This window comes from Rhipicephalus sanguineus, chromosome 4, assembly GCF_013339695.2.
Source record: "Rhipicephalus sanguineus isolate Rsan-2018 chromosome 4, BIME_Rsan_1.4, whole genome shotgun sequence".
NCBI lineage: Eukaryota > Metazoa > Arthropoda > Arachnida > Ixodida > Ixodidae > Rhipicephalus > Rhipicephalus sanguineus.
The window spans coordinates 192,063,755-192,079,221 of record NC_051179.1 but is presented as its reverse complement, the minus strand read 5'-3'; the positions used below and the strand labels follow the sequence as shown (position 1 = coordinate 192,079,221).

Sequence of the window (15,467 nt, the reverse complement as noted above, 5' to 3'; positions counted from 1 at the left end):
GACAAGGAGTTGTCCGACAGCGACGAAGACTGATCCATTACGCGACTCGTATCGCCGCCGCAGTGGTGACAGTTTCAGCGGCAAGGCCCGCCGTTTGACTTTGTGCTTTCTTTTTTTGAAACTTTAGTTCTTTAAAACCCAAATACTTGTTCTTCTGAATGTGCGAAGGTGGACTCCTACGGACTTCTTTTGTTCATTGAAAAATGGGTGCGCGTTAGAATCGATGTTGTACTTTTTTTTTTGGTCGCGGAAAACGGGTGCGCGTTACAATCGAGGGCGCGGTAGAATCGAGTAAATACGGTAATTAGAATTGGCAATATACTGTACTTGGAAACAATCTATCTTCAACGGACTCGAAAATCGTCCGCGAGCTCTTCCTGCAGCGTCTACCAAATCGGGTACGGATGATTTTATGTACCTCACCTGTGGCAATTTCTATTGAAGACCTAACAACGATGGCAGACCAGATCATGGATACATTCCATCCTTTCGTATCTGCCATCGACTGTGTAATGTGCCAGTCTCGAGTCAATCGCATTTACAGCAGCGCTTTCATGAACTCAGTGTATCAAACGCACAGCTTTCTATGCATGTGGACCAACTAACTACTGAGCTAGCTACCTTGCGCTTCTCTGCTGGTAGAAATGAATGAGTCACGTCGTCGCACGTCCAACCAAAGCAACTCCTGCTATTTATCTGCCTTTGTTGGTATCACACCAGATATGGCACTCATACACGTCAGTGCCGTCCACTGTGCAACATTTAGGGAAGCGGTCAGGCTGATGACAGCGAGTGCTACCGGCCCTGCGTAAAGCCGTCTTTTCTATGTCACCAACTGCATAGCGAAAGTTCGCTACATTATAGACACGGGCACAGAAATTTGTGTGCTACCACCTACCTTTGACGACTGCAGACGACATCGCCATGACACGTCCTTTCTCACCGCAGTCAACGGTTCCGATATTAGAACGTATGGCCAGAAATCAGTGAATCTTCATCTCGGACTGCGGCATCCCTTTCGATGGCTATGCACTGTCGCCGACGTCCGCGGGCCACTCATCGATTTTTTGAGGAAGGTTAACCTGGTTGTCGAGCCATGCCAGTGCTGCCTTCTGGACTCCACAACCAACCTGTCGGTGCAAGGCATCACCACATCTGCGCTGCCCTTGCGTCTCATACAAGCACACACCCAGGTATCTGCACCTTGGTCCACCATCCTACATGAATTCCCAGAGCTATTCCACACCCCATTACCAGATCGCCCAATAGTGCACAGTCTCGCACCACATTGTAACGAAAAGACCACCAGTATATCCCAACCTCGCTGCTTAGCACCTGACCACCTGAAAATGGCAAAACAAGAATTCCATCATTGCTCAAGTTGGGTTTCGTTCGTCCTTCTGCTAGCTCTTGGGCATCCGCTTTACACACGGTTCCAAAGAAGACAGGTGATTGGAGGCCATGTGGCGATTGCCGCACGTTAAACAAAGTGACGATTCCCCACAGGTATCCTATTCCTCACATTCACGACTTCACCGCATTGCTTCATGGTTGCTGCACATCCAGCAAAGTGGATCTAGTAAAATCACGCGATATCCACGAAGTGAGTGATGATTGAGGAGCTGGCTTGGAGATAATCGGGTAAACCGTGAATGCTCCGTACAATTCCTCTACTGTCATATAAAGATGTCACACGTTGTAATAGTAGTGATTGTGGTCAGGTTGTTGTCGAACCACAAGTGGTTGCAGTCCTTGCAGCTGTGGCCGAACGTGTGATCGAGAAAATCGTGCATGAAGCATGCGTCGGCGCCACCAACTTCAGGTAGCGACCGCTTTTGGCGCTTGGCCGCTGCATCCCGCACCCGTACCTCTTCGAGGTTCTCTTGCCGCCATTTCCGCGCTGCTTCGGTTTCGCGGGCTTGTATCTCGGGGTCCGCACAACGCTTACGTCTCTCTGCGGCCTCACGAGCTCTCACCGCAGGGTCTTGGCGGCGAGCCCGCGCTGCTGCTGTCTTGCGAGGCCTCCGCTCCGCCGCCTTGTCTTCTTCGTTTATGGTATTAGTATCGAAGTGCACTGCCGGAGTGGAGCGAGCGCTGCATGCTACAGTTGGCTTTGCTATATGTGGTTTTGCCTGCGTTATCATCATCAAGGCTCTCAAAGAACAAGAGGAAGAAGACTTCTCTTTCGTGCAAGCGTGGGCATGCTACAGTTGGCTATGCTATATGTGGTTTTGCCTGCGTTAATGTCATCATAAAGGCGCTCGAAGAACAAGAGGAAGAAGACTTCTCTTTCGTGCGAGCGTGGGCATGCTACAGTTGGCTATGCTATATGTGGTTTTGCCTGCGTTAATGTCATCATAAAGGCGCTCGAAGAACAAGAGGAAGAAGACTTCTCTTTCGCGCGAGCGTGCGCATGCTACAGTTGGCTATGCTATATGTGGTTTTGCCTGCGTTAATATAATCATCAAGGCGCTCGAAGAATAAGAGGAAGAAGACTTCTTTCGCACGAGCGTGCGCATGCTACAGTTAGCTATGCTATATGTGGTTTTGACTGCGTTAACACTTTCGTGACCGCGAAAAAATCGGTTGTTTTTGGCTAGTCCAGGAAATATTTTTTTCCTGTCACAGAATATAATTGATGCTAACGTGTAGGGTATCAAATGATAGAGGAAGAATTGGTCTTTGCAACAGTATTAATTCCAAACAACGAATTTATTTCGAATTCAATAAAAAAATGATCAGACAAAGAAAAATGCAGCAGAAAGAAAGAAGGATTCATAAAAACATCAATGCTACTCTGCAATGGTTCAACATTTAAAAAAATCGAAATATACATTTTGAACTCAAAGCCCTCGTAGAATAATAGTGGAAATATAAGCTCTGTAAGTGCACAGATTATTTACATAAATACAAGAATATAGGCACTAGTGCCCATCATGCCACCGCGCGATGCAGGTTCTCGATGCGGTGAAACAAAGGCTGGCTGCGCATGTTTCGGGAAAAAAATTTTTATTTCTGTTCAACGTTCCTAGCATAGTTTGCAGTTCTGGTATTTTTCAATTTTCCTGTGTATTTGTTGAAATGAACAGTGTAGTTTGTTCCAAATCTGCAAAAATCCATAATAGTACCCTCATTCGACCTCTTTCTAACTCATATACTGCCGAATACCATACCGACCTTCACATTTCACCATTTTCTCATCCACTGAAAGGTTCCGACAGGGTTAAAAGATAGCGTAGAAAAATCGTTCATGTGTTGCAATAGAGAAGACACGGGGTGAAGATTCTCGTGGGATGCGACGGTCGTCTTCTTCAGATCAGAGACACTCAAAAAGCCTTGAACCTTTTCCATGGCATCACTGACGGTGGACGAAGGCCTGGAAATATGTGTCGTCGACACCAACACCAATGCAAGCGCTCCATGTACACATGGAGTGAAACGAACTTGCTCATCTTCTCTTCAGTAACCTCCCTCCATAGATCCGTCCCTCTCACTGTATGCAGGCTTTTCGAAAGTATGCATCCACGCATACTTATCTGTGTGGTTGCATATCTCTCTGAAGACTTCTGCGGTAAAAAACAACACGAAGACGCTGCCGCGCAGCACACCGGAGCGTTGGGTCAAAGTGTACTCCACGCCGTCTTCGCGAAGAGAACTGCGCTCTTTCTTATTTAGAACACACCGGATACGTTTACATCGACGCGCAGCAGCGATAAAACGACCCGAGGAGAAGACGAAACTTACGGCGGATAGCTGCTGATGTACCGGGGAGGTTTGACGCACTTTCGCCGTCCATACTGAAGCCTGGCGAATCGAAGTCGTCTTCTGTGTCTGTGGTGCTACCATCATCCAGAGATTACCGCTCATATTAATCGGAGTCCGTCGAAATTCGCCGTTTCTGTGGAGCACCCGCGAGTGGCGTCGACGCGAAGTCCGAATCAACGAGCGCTCACCTACCCGACTGCGAACGAGCTTTAAAAATCTCCCTGCGGTGGAAAAAACAAACTCGCAAACAAAAGTGATGAAAAACATGCAATTTTATGCTTTGTATTGCGTTAGCTGTCCAGAACCGCTCAGAGAGTGCCAAAACTTGATCTTGAAGTCATCGATAACATACTATCGATGGGAATAGGCACGGTCACGAAAGTGTTAATATCATCATCAAGGCGCTCGAAGAACAAGAGGGAGAAGACTTCTCTTTCGCGCAAGCTGCACCTGTAGCGGTCTGGAACTAAGGTTACGCTTACGGCGCGGGACTTTGCCCAAGCCTAAAGGGACACTAAAGAGAAACAATGAACTGGTTTAGATTGATAAAGTGTGCTCGGTGAACTGTTCTATAGTTTATTTCTCCACCATAGGTTTATTATTAGAGGAGAAAACCAAGTTCAAAGTTTCATCTTTAAATTTCGCGACGAACTTTGCAATTTGTGACGTAAAAGATTTCCAAGAGCATTTAACGTATTTTGGTGCCACTGGCTCGACGAAATTTCCAGAAACTCGTTATGTAAAGTCTCTGGCCCCCTCAGAGGACAATGTACTTCGATTTAACTGATTAGGAACTACGTAGGCCCAAGCAGGCGCCGTCAAAAATATGTGACGTCACGGCAAATGGTGCGGGAATTCCAAGGTGGCGCCGCCACCTGTATTTTCTTTTTGCACGTTTTCTCGCTTATTAAGCGTCTTCTCGCCGCAAGCGTGGTGTTTTTGGTATCGTGGAAGACTACTTTACTAATGCGAGAAAAATCGTTTTGCTCTTTAGTGTCCCTTTAAGAACCTTGTGAGCCAGCTCCTAAAAGCTTACCACCAAATCCCTGTGGAGTCTTCCGACATTCCTAAAACCGCAGTCATCACACCTTTCAGCATGTTCGAATACGTCCGCACGCCCTTCAGTCTCAGAAATGCTGCTCAAACACTTCAGAGGTTTGTTGATCAAGTGCCATGTGGGCTGACCTTTTGTTTTGTGTATTTAGACGACATCCTTGTTTTCAGTCGATCTGCTGCGGAACATGTACCGGACCTATGTAAGGTCTTCGAATGTCTCTCAATACGGCCTCGTTATCAACGTCTCGAAGAGAGTGTTTGGTGTCGATTTCCTCGGGCATCAAGTTGATCAGCGAGGCATCCAATCAAGTCTCACTCTGCGTTTAAGTCATTAAAGATTAGCCACAATCATTGACCACAAAGAAATAGTGGGAATTTCTGGCCCTCATCAATTACTACCGCCGTTTCATTCCTCCTTGTGCTTCCATCTTGCAGCCGCTGCACAGTCTGCTCTCGGGGAAACACTAGCAAACACGTCTATACCATGGACGAATGCCGCTTATTGTGCTTTTGCCACTGCCAAAAATGCTCTCGCTTCTGCCGCTCCTCTGGCGCACCCGAAAATGCACCAATTTTCATTATCTCGGATGCCTCCGACATAGCTGTTGGCACTGTTCAACAGCTGGTTGACAATACATGGCAGCTCATATCTTTCTTCTCAAGGAAGCTGACAGTGCAAGAAACCTGCTACAGCACTTTCGGCCGCGAACTGCTGGCAATCTACCTCACAGTCCACCACTTCCGTCACAACCTCGAAGGTCGCCAGTTCTTTATTCTCATTGACCACAAGCAACTGATTTATCCTATTTCAACAGTTCCTCACACATACCATGCAAAATTCGCCAGCTTGCCTATGTTTGCGAGTTCACTACTGACATTCGACATATATTAGTGGTGCCAAAATCCCGTTGCTGACACTCTTGTCACGGATTCACATCAACGCAAGCCAAGTACCTCGTTCTGGCATTGACTTCATTCGCCTAGCTACTAATGCTCAGTGTACAGACCCTGAACTTCCTACACTCTGAACTGCGAAGAGGTCTTACCACTTGGCTGCGACTATAGAGGTCATTTGCGATTTGTCTACAGATCGGCCTCGACCGTATTGTCCCACAATTCCGATGGCAAGTTTTCGATGCTCTCCACTTGTTATTGCACCCGGGAGTGCGAGCAACACAACGCCTCCTCACCTCCCACTACCTGTGGCCGCGTATGAATGCCGACGTGCGTTGCTGGGCGTGATCCTGTATCCAATGCCAGCACACCAAGGTCAGCAGACACACCATGAGCGTGCTTGGTCATTTTCCACCACTAGACGTCTGTTTTAGCCATGTTCACATCGACATTGTGGGTCCACTACTACCGTCCGCAAACAGATACATGCTCACTTGTATCGACCGATATACACGCTGGCCGGAAGCAGTGCCGCTAAGCAACATCACTGCAGAATCTGTTGCGCAGGCTCTTGTGCACACCTGGATTGGTTGTTACGGTGTGCCACACACCATCATGACAGACCCAGGGAGACAATTTGAATCATGCCTCTTTCGAGCTCTCTCCCGCTTTTTAGGCGTAACACACATACAGACCACAGCACACCACCCATGTTCGAACGGCATGGTAGAACACTTCAACTGTCACCTAAAAGCATCACTGCATGCGCAAGTCTCAACAATTCCATAGACCGAGTGCCTACCTTAGGTTGTCTAGGTCTTTGCACTGCGGTGAAATAAGACACGCAGTGCTCATCAGCAGAGCTAGTTTTCGGCGCGACACTTCGTGTACCTGGCGAGTTCTTTGCTTCGGAACCGACATCTGCTGAGGTACGTTCTTACGCTGACCGCCTGTGAACTACTATGGCTACTGTTGTACCGCCGCCACATCGTCGTGATTGCAAGACCGTTTATATGAGCTCATCATTACTTCATACCAGCCACGTCTTCATCCCTCACGATGCTCCTCGTACTCTATTACAAGCGCCTTACGACGGTCATTTTAAAGTCCTCAAGCGCCATCCTAAGTACTTTACATTCCTTGTTAACGGATGCGAAGAGACGATTTCCATAGACCGTTTGAAGCCAGCTCATGTGGACCTTGGCAATGTCATCTCAACAAGATAAACCGCTCAATGGCAACGCCTTCATCGCTAGGGGGGGGGGAGCCATGTAGTGGACAGTGTGCTTTGCGTCCATGAAAGGACGAAGAGACCGACAAGCTGGGACATCGTGGCTGTGACATCAGCTTAGTCACTCGGCTAATAAATGTTTGTTTATTTTGGGCCTTCTCTCCCCACACCAGCATTGGCCACCAGATATTCCAAGAAAATGAGGCGTTCGCACATAGATGCACTCAAGCTTCCATCTGTGCACGTGTCTAACAAAGGCTCCCTGGGTGCCCCCGTATTCTCCTCTGGGCAGGTGTAAATATCTATGACCCCCCCAAAAATGCACTGCCAGGCATGATTTTGCTACTTTTACTTGCTAGGCTGTGTGTTTGGCGCTACTGTCGCATCTCGAAAACTCCATTGACGGGTGCCTGTTGGCAAGCTATCAAGGTGATCCAGAAGTGATATTAAAGCAAGCAAAACTGCATCGCAGAAGAAAAGGAAGTGACAGGAGTATAGATTTCCCGTTTTATGAAGGCGGATTGTGCTTGTCTCTCAAAGGAAGTCTGTCAGTCGTCTACAGAAATTATCATGAACTGACACATGTTCTTTTTGTCCTCCTCTTTCTTTTTGTCCTCTTCCTCATCTTCTGGTTCACTCCTAGAACACGTGCGTCAATTTGTCCGGCGTGGGATGCAATAACTCCGTTGGGCGAGAGAACGAGTACAGAGAGAGAGAAAAAAAAAGATAGAAAGAAAGCGAAATTCTTAGCGAAAAAAATGTCTTAGGCAGGATCTGAACCTGTCTACCTGCGATCCGAAGGCGAACAACGTAACCACTTGGCTATCCAGGCATGCTAGCAGAGCATAGCCTTGTAGTATGGTATATAGTGTGGTATATGAAGAGGCTGGGAAAAGGAACTCAAGTTGACGAGGTGGGAAAGGAGGAGGGGAGAGAGTGAAGCATAGCGTAGCCATGTATAGTATGGTATAGCAAGGGGTGGGAAAGGAAAGTGAATGTGACGAGGAGAGAGTAGTGCATAGCATAACCTCGTATAGTGTAGTATATCAAGGGGCTGGGAAAAGGAACTCAGGTTGATGAGGAGGGTAGAGGGTGAAGCATATCATAGCCATGTATAGTATGGTATAGCAAGGGGTGGGAAAGGGAAGTGAAGGTGAGGGGGAGGGGAGAGAGTAATGCATAGCATAGCCTCGTATAGTATGGTATATCAAGGAGCTGGGAAAAGGAACTCTGGTTGATGAGGAGAGAGGGTGAAGCATAGCATAGCCATGTATAGTATGGTATAGCAAGGGGTGGGAAAGGGAAGTGAAGGTGAGGGGGAGGGGAGAGAGTGATGCATAGCATAGCCTCGTATAGTATAGTATATCAAGGAGCTGGGAAAAGGAACTCAGGTTGATGAGGAGGGTAGAGGGTGAAGCATATCATAGCCATGTATAGTATGGTATAGCAAGGGGTGGGAAAGGGAAGTGAAGGTGAGGGGGAGGGGAGAGAGTGATGCATAGCATAGCCTCGTATAGTATAGTATATCAAGGAGCTGGGAAAAGGAACTTCGGTTGATGAGGTGGGGAGAGGGTGAAGCATAGCATAACCATGTATAGTATGGTATAGCAAGGGGTGGGAAAGGGAAGTGAAGGTGAGGGGGAGGGGAGAGAGTAATGCATAGCATAGCCTCGTATAGTATGGTATATCAAGGAGCTGGGAAAAGGAACTCTGGTTGATGAGGAGAGAGGGTGAAGCATAGCATAGCCATGTATAGTATGGTATAGCAAGGGGTGGGAAAGGGAAGTGAAGGTGAGGGGGAGGGGAGAGAGTGATGCATAGCATAGCCTCGTATAGTAAAGTATATCAAGGGGCTGGGAAAAGGAACTTCGGTTGATGAGGTGGGGAGAGGGTGAAGCATAGCATAGCCATGTATAGTATGGTATAGCAAGGGGTGGGAAAGGGAAGTGAAGGTGAGGGGGAGGGGAGAGTGATGCATAGCATAGCCTCGTATAGTATAGTATATCAAGGAGCTGGGAAAAGGAACTCAGGTTGATGAGGAGGGTAGAGGGTGAAGCATATCATAGCCATGTATAGTATGGTATAGCAAGGGGTGGGAAAGGGAAGTGAAGGTGAGGGGGAGGGGAGAGAGTGATGCATAGCATAGCCTCGTATAGTAAAGTATATCAAGGGGCTGGGAAAAGGAACTTCGGTTGATGAGGTGGGGAGAGGGTGAAGCATAGCATAGCCATGTATAGTATGGTATAGCAAGGGGTGGGAAAGGGAAGTGAAGGTGAGGGGGAGGGGAGAGTGATGCATAGCATAGCCTCGTATAGTATAGTATATCAAGGAGCTGGGAAAAGGAACTCAGGTTGATGAGGAGGGTAGAGGGTGAAGCATATCATAGCCATGTATAGTATGGTATAGCAAGGGGTGGGAAAGGGAAGTGAAGGTGAGGGGGAGGGGAGAGAGTGATGCATAGCATAGCCTCCTATAGTATAGTATATCAAGGAGCTGGGAAAAGGAACTCAGGTTGATGAGGAGGGTAGAGGGTGAAGCATATCATAGCCATGTATAGTATGGTATAGCAAGGGGTGGGAAAGGGAAGTGAAGGTGAGGGGGAGGGGAGAGAGTGATGCATAGCATAGCCTCGTATAGTAAATGATGACTGAGGGGCGCGAAAAAACGGCACACAAAGAAAAGTACACGGGACGAGCGCGTCGTCCCGTGTACTTCTTTTCTTTGTGTGCCGTTTTTTCGCGCCCCTCAGTCATCATGAACAAATACCAACTCGCCCAACTTTTTACTTTACTCGTATAGTAAAGTATATCAAGGGGCTGGGAAAAGGAACTTCGGTTGATGAGGTGGGGAGAGAGTGATGCATAGCATAGCCTCGTATAGTATAGTATATCAAGGAGCTGGGAAAAGGAACTCAGGTTGATGAGGAGGGTAGAGGGTGAAGCATATCATAGCCATGTATAGTATGGTATAGCAAGGGGTGGGAAAGGGAAGTGAAGGTGAGGGGGAGGGGAGAGAGTGATGCATAGCATAGCCTCCTATAGTATAGTATATCAAGGAGCTGGGAAAAGGAACTCAGGTTGATGAGGAGGGTAGAGGGTGAAGCATATCATAGCCATGTATAGTATGGTATAGCAAGGGGTGGGAAAGGGAAGTGAAGGTGAGGGGGAGGGGAGAGAGTGATGCATAGCATAGCCTCGTATAGTATAGTATATCAAGGGGCTGGGAAAAGGAACTCAGGTTGATGAGGAGGGTAGAGGGTGAAGCATATCATAGCCATGTATAGTATGGTATAGCAAGGGGTGGGAAAGGGAAGTGAAGGTGAGGGGGAGGGGAGAGAGTAATGCATAGCATAGCCTCGTATAGTGTAGTATATCAAGGAGCTAGGAAAAGGAACTCCGGTTGATGAGGAGAGAGGGCGAAGCATAGCATAGCCATGTATAGTATGGTATTGCAAGGGGTGGGAAAGGGAAGTGATGGTGAGGGGGAGGGGAGAGAGTAATGCATAGCATAGCCTCGTATAGTATAGTATATCAAGGGGCTGGGAAAAGGAACTCAGGTTGATGAGGAGGGTAGAGGGTGAAGCATATCATAGCCATGTATAGTATGGTATAGCAAGGGGTGGGAAAGGGAAGTGAAGGTGAGGGGGAGGGGAGAGAGTGATGCATAGCATAGCCTCGTATAATATAGTATATCAAGGAGCTGGGAAAAGGAACTCAGGTTGATGAGGAGGGTAGAGGGTGAAGCATATCATAGCCATGTATAGTATGGTATAGCAAGGGCTGGGAAAGGGAAGTGAAGGTGAGGGGGGGGGAGGGAGTGATGCATAGCATAGCCTCGTATAGTAAAGTATATCAAGGGGCTGGGAAAAGGAACTTCGGTTGATGAGGAGGGGAGAGGGTGAAGCATAGCATAGTCATGTATAGTATGGTAGAGCAAGGGGTGAGAAAGGGAAGTGATGGTGAGGGGGAGGGGAGAGAGTAATGCATAGCATAGCCTCGTTTAGTATAGTATATCAAGAGGCTGGGAATAGGAACTCAGGTTGATGAGGTGGGGAGAGGGTGAAGCATAGCACAGCCATGTATAGTATGGTATTGCAAGGGGTGGGCAAGGGAAGTGAAGGTGAGGGGGAGGGGAGAGAGTGATGCATAGCATAGCCTCGTATAATATAGTATATCAAGGAGCTGGGAAAAGGAACTCAGGTTGATGAGGAGGGTAGAGGGTGAAGCATATCATAGCCATGTATAGTATGGTATAGCAAGGGCTGGGAAAGGGAAGTGAAGGGGAGGGGAGGGAGTGATGCATAGCATAGCCTCGTATAGTAAAGTATATCAAGGGGCTGGGAAAAGGAACTTCGGTTGATGAGGAGGGGAGAGGGTGAAGCATAGCATAGTCATGTATAGTATGGTAGAGCAAGGGGTGAGAAAGGGAAGTGATGGTGAGGGGGAGGGGAGAGAGTAATGCATAGCATAGCCTCGTATATTATAGTATATCAAGAGGCTGGGAATAGGAACTCAGGTTGATGAGGTGGGGAGAGGGTGAAGCATATCATAGCCATGTATAGTATGGTATTGCAAGGCGTGGGAAAGGGAAGTGAAGGTGAGGGGGAGGGGAGAGAGTGATGCATAGCATAGCCTCGTATAATATAGTATATCAAGGAGCTGGGAAAAGGAACTCAGGTTGATGAGGAGGGTAGAGGGTGAAGCATATCATAGCCATGTATAGTATGGTATAGCAAGGGGTGGGAAAGGGAAGTGAAGGTGAGGGGGAGGGGAGGGAGTGATGCATAGCATAGCCTCGTATAGTAAAGTATATCAAGGGGCTGGGAAAAGGAACTTCGGTTGATGAGGAGGGGAGAGGGTGAAGCATAGCATAGTTATGTATAGTATGGTAGAGCAAGGGGTGAGAAAGGGAAGTGATGGTGAGGGGGAGGGGAGAGTGATGCATAGCATAGCCTCGTATAGTATAGTATATCAAGAGGCTGGGAATAGGAACTCAGGTTGATGAGGTGGGGAGAGGGTGAAGCATAGCATAGCCATGTATAGTATGGTATTGCAAGGGGTGGGAAAGGGAAGTGATGGTGAGGGGGAGGGGAGAGAGTAATGCATAGCATAGCCTCGTATAGTATAGTATATCAAGGGGCTGGGAAAAGGAACTCAGGTTGATGAGGTGGGGAGAGGGTGGAGCATAGCATAGCCATGTATAGTATGGTGTAGCAAGGGGTGGGAAAGGGAAGTGAAGGTGGGGGGAGGGGAGAGAGTGATGCATAGCATAGCCTCGTATAGTATAGTATATCAAGGAGCTGGGAAAAGGAACTCAGGTTGATGAGGAGGGTAGAGGGTGAAGCATATCATAGCCATGTATAGTATGGTATAGCAAGGGGTGGGAAAGGGAAGTGAAGGTGATGGGGAGGGGAGAGAGTGATGCATAGCATAGCCTCGTATAGTATAGTATATCAAGGAGCTGGGAAAAGGAACTCAGGTTGATGAGGAGGGTAGAGGGTGAAGCATATCATAGCCATGTATAGTATGGTATAGCAAGGGGTGGGAAAGGGAAGTGAAGGTGAGGGGGAGGAGAGAGAGTAATGCATAGCATAGCCTCGTATAGTATGGTATATCAAGGAGCTGGGAAAAGGAACTCTGGTTGATGAGGAGAGAGGGCGAAGCATAGCATAGCCATGTATAGTATGGTATAGCAAGGGGTGGGAAAGGGAAGTGAAGGTGAGGGGGAGGGGAGAGAGTGATGCATAGCATAGCCTCGTATAGTATAGTATATCAAGGAGCTGAGAAAAGGAACTCAGGTTGATGAGGAGGGTAGAGGGTGAAGCATATCATAGCCATGTATAGTATGGTATAGCAAGGGGTGGGAAAGGGAAGTGAAGGTGAGGGGGAGGGGAGAGAGTGATGCATAGCATAGCCTCGTATAGTATAGTATATCAAGGAGCTGGGAAAAGGAACTCAGGTTGATGAGGAGGGTAGAGGGTGAAGCATATCATAGCCATGTATAGTATGGTATAGCAAGGGGTGGGAAAGGGAAGTGAAGGTGAGGGGGAGGGGAGAGAGTGATGCATAGCATAGCCTCGTATAGTATAGTATATCAAGGAGCTGGGAAAAGGAACTCAGGTTGATGAGGAGGGTAGAGGGTGAAGCATATCATAGCCATGTATAGTATGGTATAGCAAGGGGTGGGAAAGGGAAGTGAAGGTGAGGGGGAGGGGAGAGAGTGATGCATAGCATAGCCTCGTATAGTAAAGTATATCAAGGGGCTGGGAAAAGGAACTTCGGTTGATGAGGTGGGGAGAGGGTGAAGCATAGCATAGCCATGTATAGTATGGTATTGCAAGGGGTGGGAAAGGGAAGTGATGGTGAGGGGGAGGGGAGAGAGTAATGCATAGCATAGCCTCGTATAGTATAGTATATCAAGGGGCTGGGAAAAAGAACTCCGGTTGATGAGGAGGGGAGAGGGTGAAGCATAGCATAGCCATGTATAGTATGATATAGCAAGGGGTGGGAAAGGGAAGTGAAGATGATGGGGAGGAAACCAAGGAGAGGAATGCCATCATTTCATTTATTCATTTTTTGGACAATACAAAGCATTGCGCACGGTCAGGACAAAAGGAGGTGGTTTGCCTCCTGACATTGTCCTGCTCGTGCTGGGCGTAACAGCAGCAGTGCTTGCTTAGCCATACACAATCGAAATACAATATGCACGAAATATACAGAATCACCAAAGCAGTAGTCAGCTTGACCACAAAACAGTTGTACACGATACAATGTCATGACAAACAGCAACAGGTACTACGAGTATTTAGCATCAGCTCCGCTGTTTCCTTAATTTTTACATCACTAGTGTGCAGCTGCCTCAATTTTTTTTCTTGTAATTGTCCACATACTAGCTAGTCCAGTTTTTTTAGTCTAATAACAGTACATTCAGGTGCACTGTTATTTTGAACCCTCGAAAACTGGGTGTGCATTGAAGTAGATACAGTTATCTTGACCAGCAGTGGTTGTTAAATTGTCTTCGCTGGATGTGGAGCGGCTCTGAGGCAGATGATGCGGTGTGGCAGGTGGTGCCACTGGGAGTGGTGCACCTGGAGCTCGTGCGGGGGGGCCACTTCACTTGGCACAAGGTGACCACCGTGGTGCACAACATCATAGTGGGCAAGCTCTGGGTGGACCACCAGGGGGACATGGAGATTCGCAACCACCAGCAGGGCCACGTGGCCCGGCTCAAGTTCCAGCCGTACTCGTACTTCTCCCGCGAGCCCCCCCGGCGTGTGACGGGTTTTGTGTCGGACCCGGACGGCAACCCAATCTGGGTGCTGCAGGGCACCTGGGACAGCCAGATGGAGTACGCACGCGTCATCTCCACCACTGGCAGCCAGGGAAGCCGGCCCGTGATCGAGTCGGCCAGCCCACGGCTGGTGTGGAAGCGCCGCCTGCCTGGGTGAGTGACGGCAAACAGCATTTCTATCTGCAACACTGACCTAACTGACCCAGTTCAGCAGTTTCTTTTTGCATTGCTGATGTAAGGAAGATTTTTGTAGAGTCAGTAAAGGGGGAACATGGGTTGCAGAAATGTTTCCACTATTTTATGGCCAAACATGATTGAAATAAAGTGAGTTGTTTAGTTGGCAATATTGATTTCAAGTATGCAATAATTTTTCTTGTAGGCTAATTAGCTCACAAGATAGATAAAACTGCTGATCTATTGTTTCGAGTAACAGTAGGGAAAAGCTGCTTGGCAGAAAGTGAATATTATCGAATAAGTAGATGCTATAATATGCAATAAGTGCAGCTTTGCAAGCAGTTTTCAAATCAAATCATAATTGGTCGTTCTGCAGATGATGGAAGTTGAGTGTTTGTGCCATGTTAGCCATGGTACAAACACTCAACTTCTATCATCTGCAGAAAAGAAAAAGCAAAATCAAATTTTAAAAATGTATATGGAGAATGTTAAAACTCTACCCACAACACTTTGTGGTATACAGATTGGGTTTATGTTAGAAGGTCATGCTGTTCTAGATTATGATATATCACTCCAACCATCTCCATACTAATTGACCGAGAAACATTTCCGATGCAGTTCATACGCATTGCTTCAAACTACATTGCAGATCAATTCCTGATTTTATAAGAATTAAATTAGATTTTACTGTGAGGTGTAGTAGCTTTGGAATAAACTTTTCTTTTTATTTTCAAAGTATTTTTACTTCTACAATCCATGCATTTGTGTTTCATTTGAATGAAAAGATGAAAATCTATCTAATCATTAGCACTGTTTTAGTTTTAAATTTCCGATTGCTTTATTTTCGTGCGTTAGATTTGAATAATGCAGCATGTGTTATTGGAAGAAAATGAAATTATCTTTGAAGCCTTTTCACCTCGAAAGATTTCATTGTGCAGTTAGAACCATCTTAGGCCTAGCTGCAGTCAAAAGAGGCTAGCCCATCAGAAATGGTGCCACATTAGAAAAGTAACGTGGATGGTGGAGCCAGATTTGTATTTTTGCATTTCTGGTGATA

General features: G+C 47.2%; 1 protein-coding gene across 1 annotated transcript in view; it reads left to right on the top strand.

Annotated features, from left to right (window-relative positions):
* LOC119390982 (oxysterol-binding protein 1-like) overlaps positions 1–15,467 on the top strand; it is a 113,432-nt gene that overhangs the window by 60,823 nt on the left and 37,142 nt on the right. The window contains 1 exon segment of the mRNA XM_049415006.1: positions 14,010–14,389. Coding sequence (XP_049270963.1) covers positions 14,010–14,389 — 380 coding nt within the window.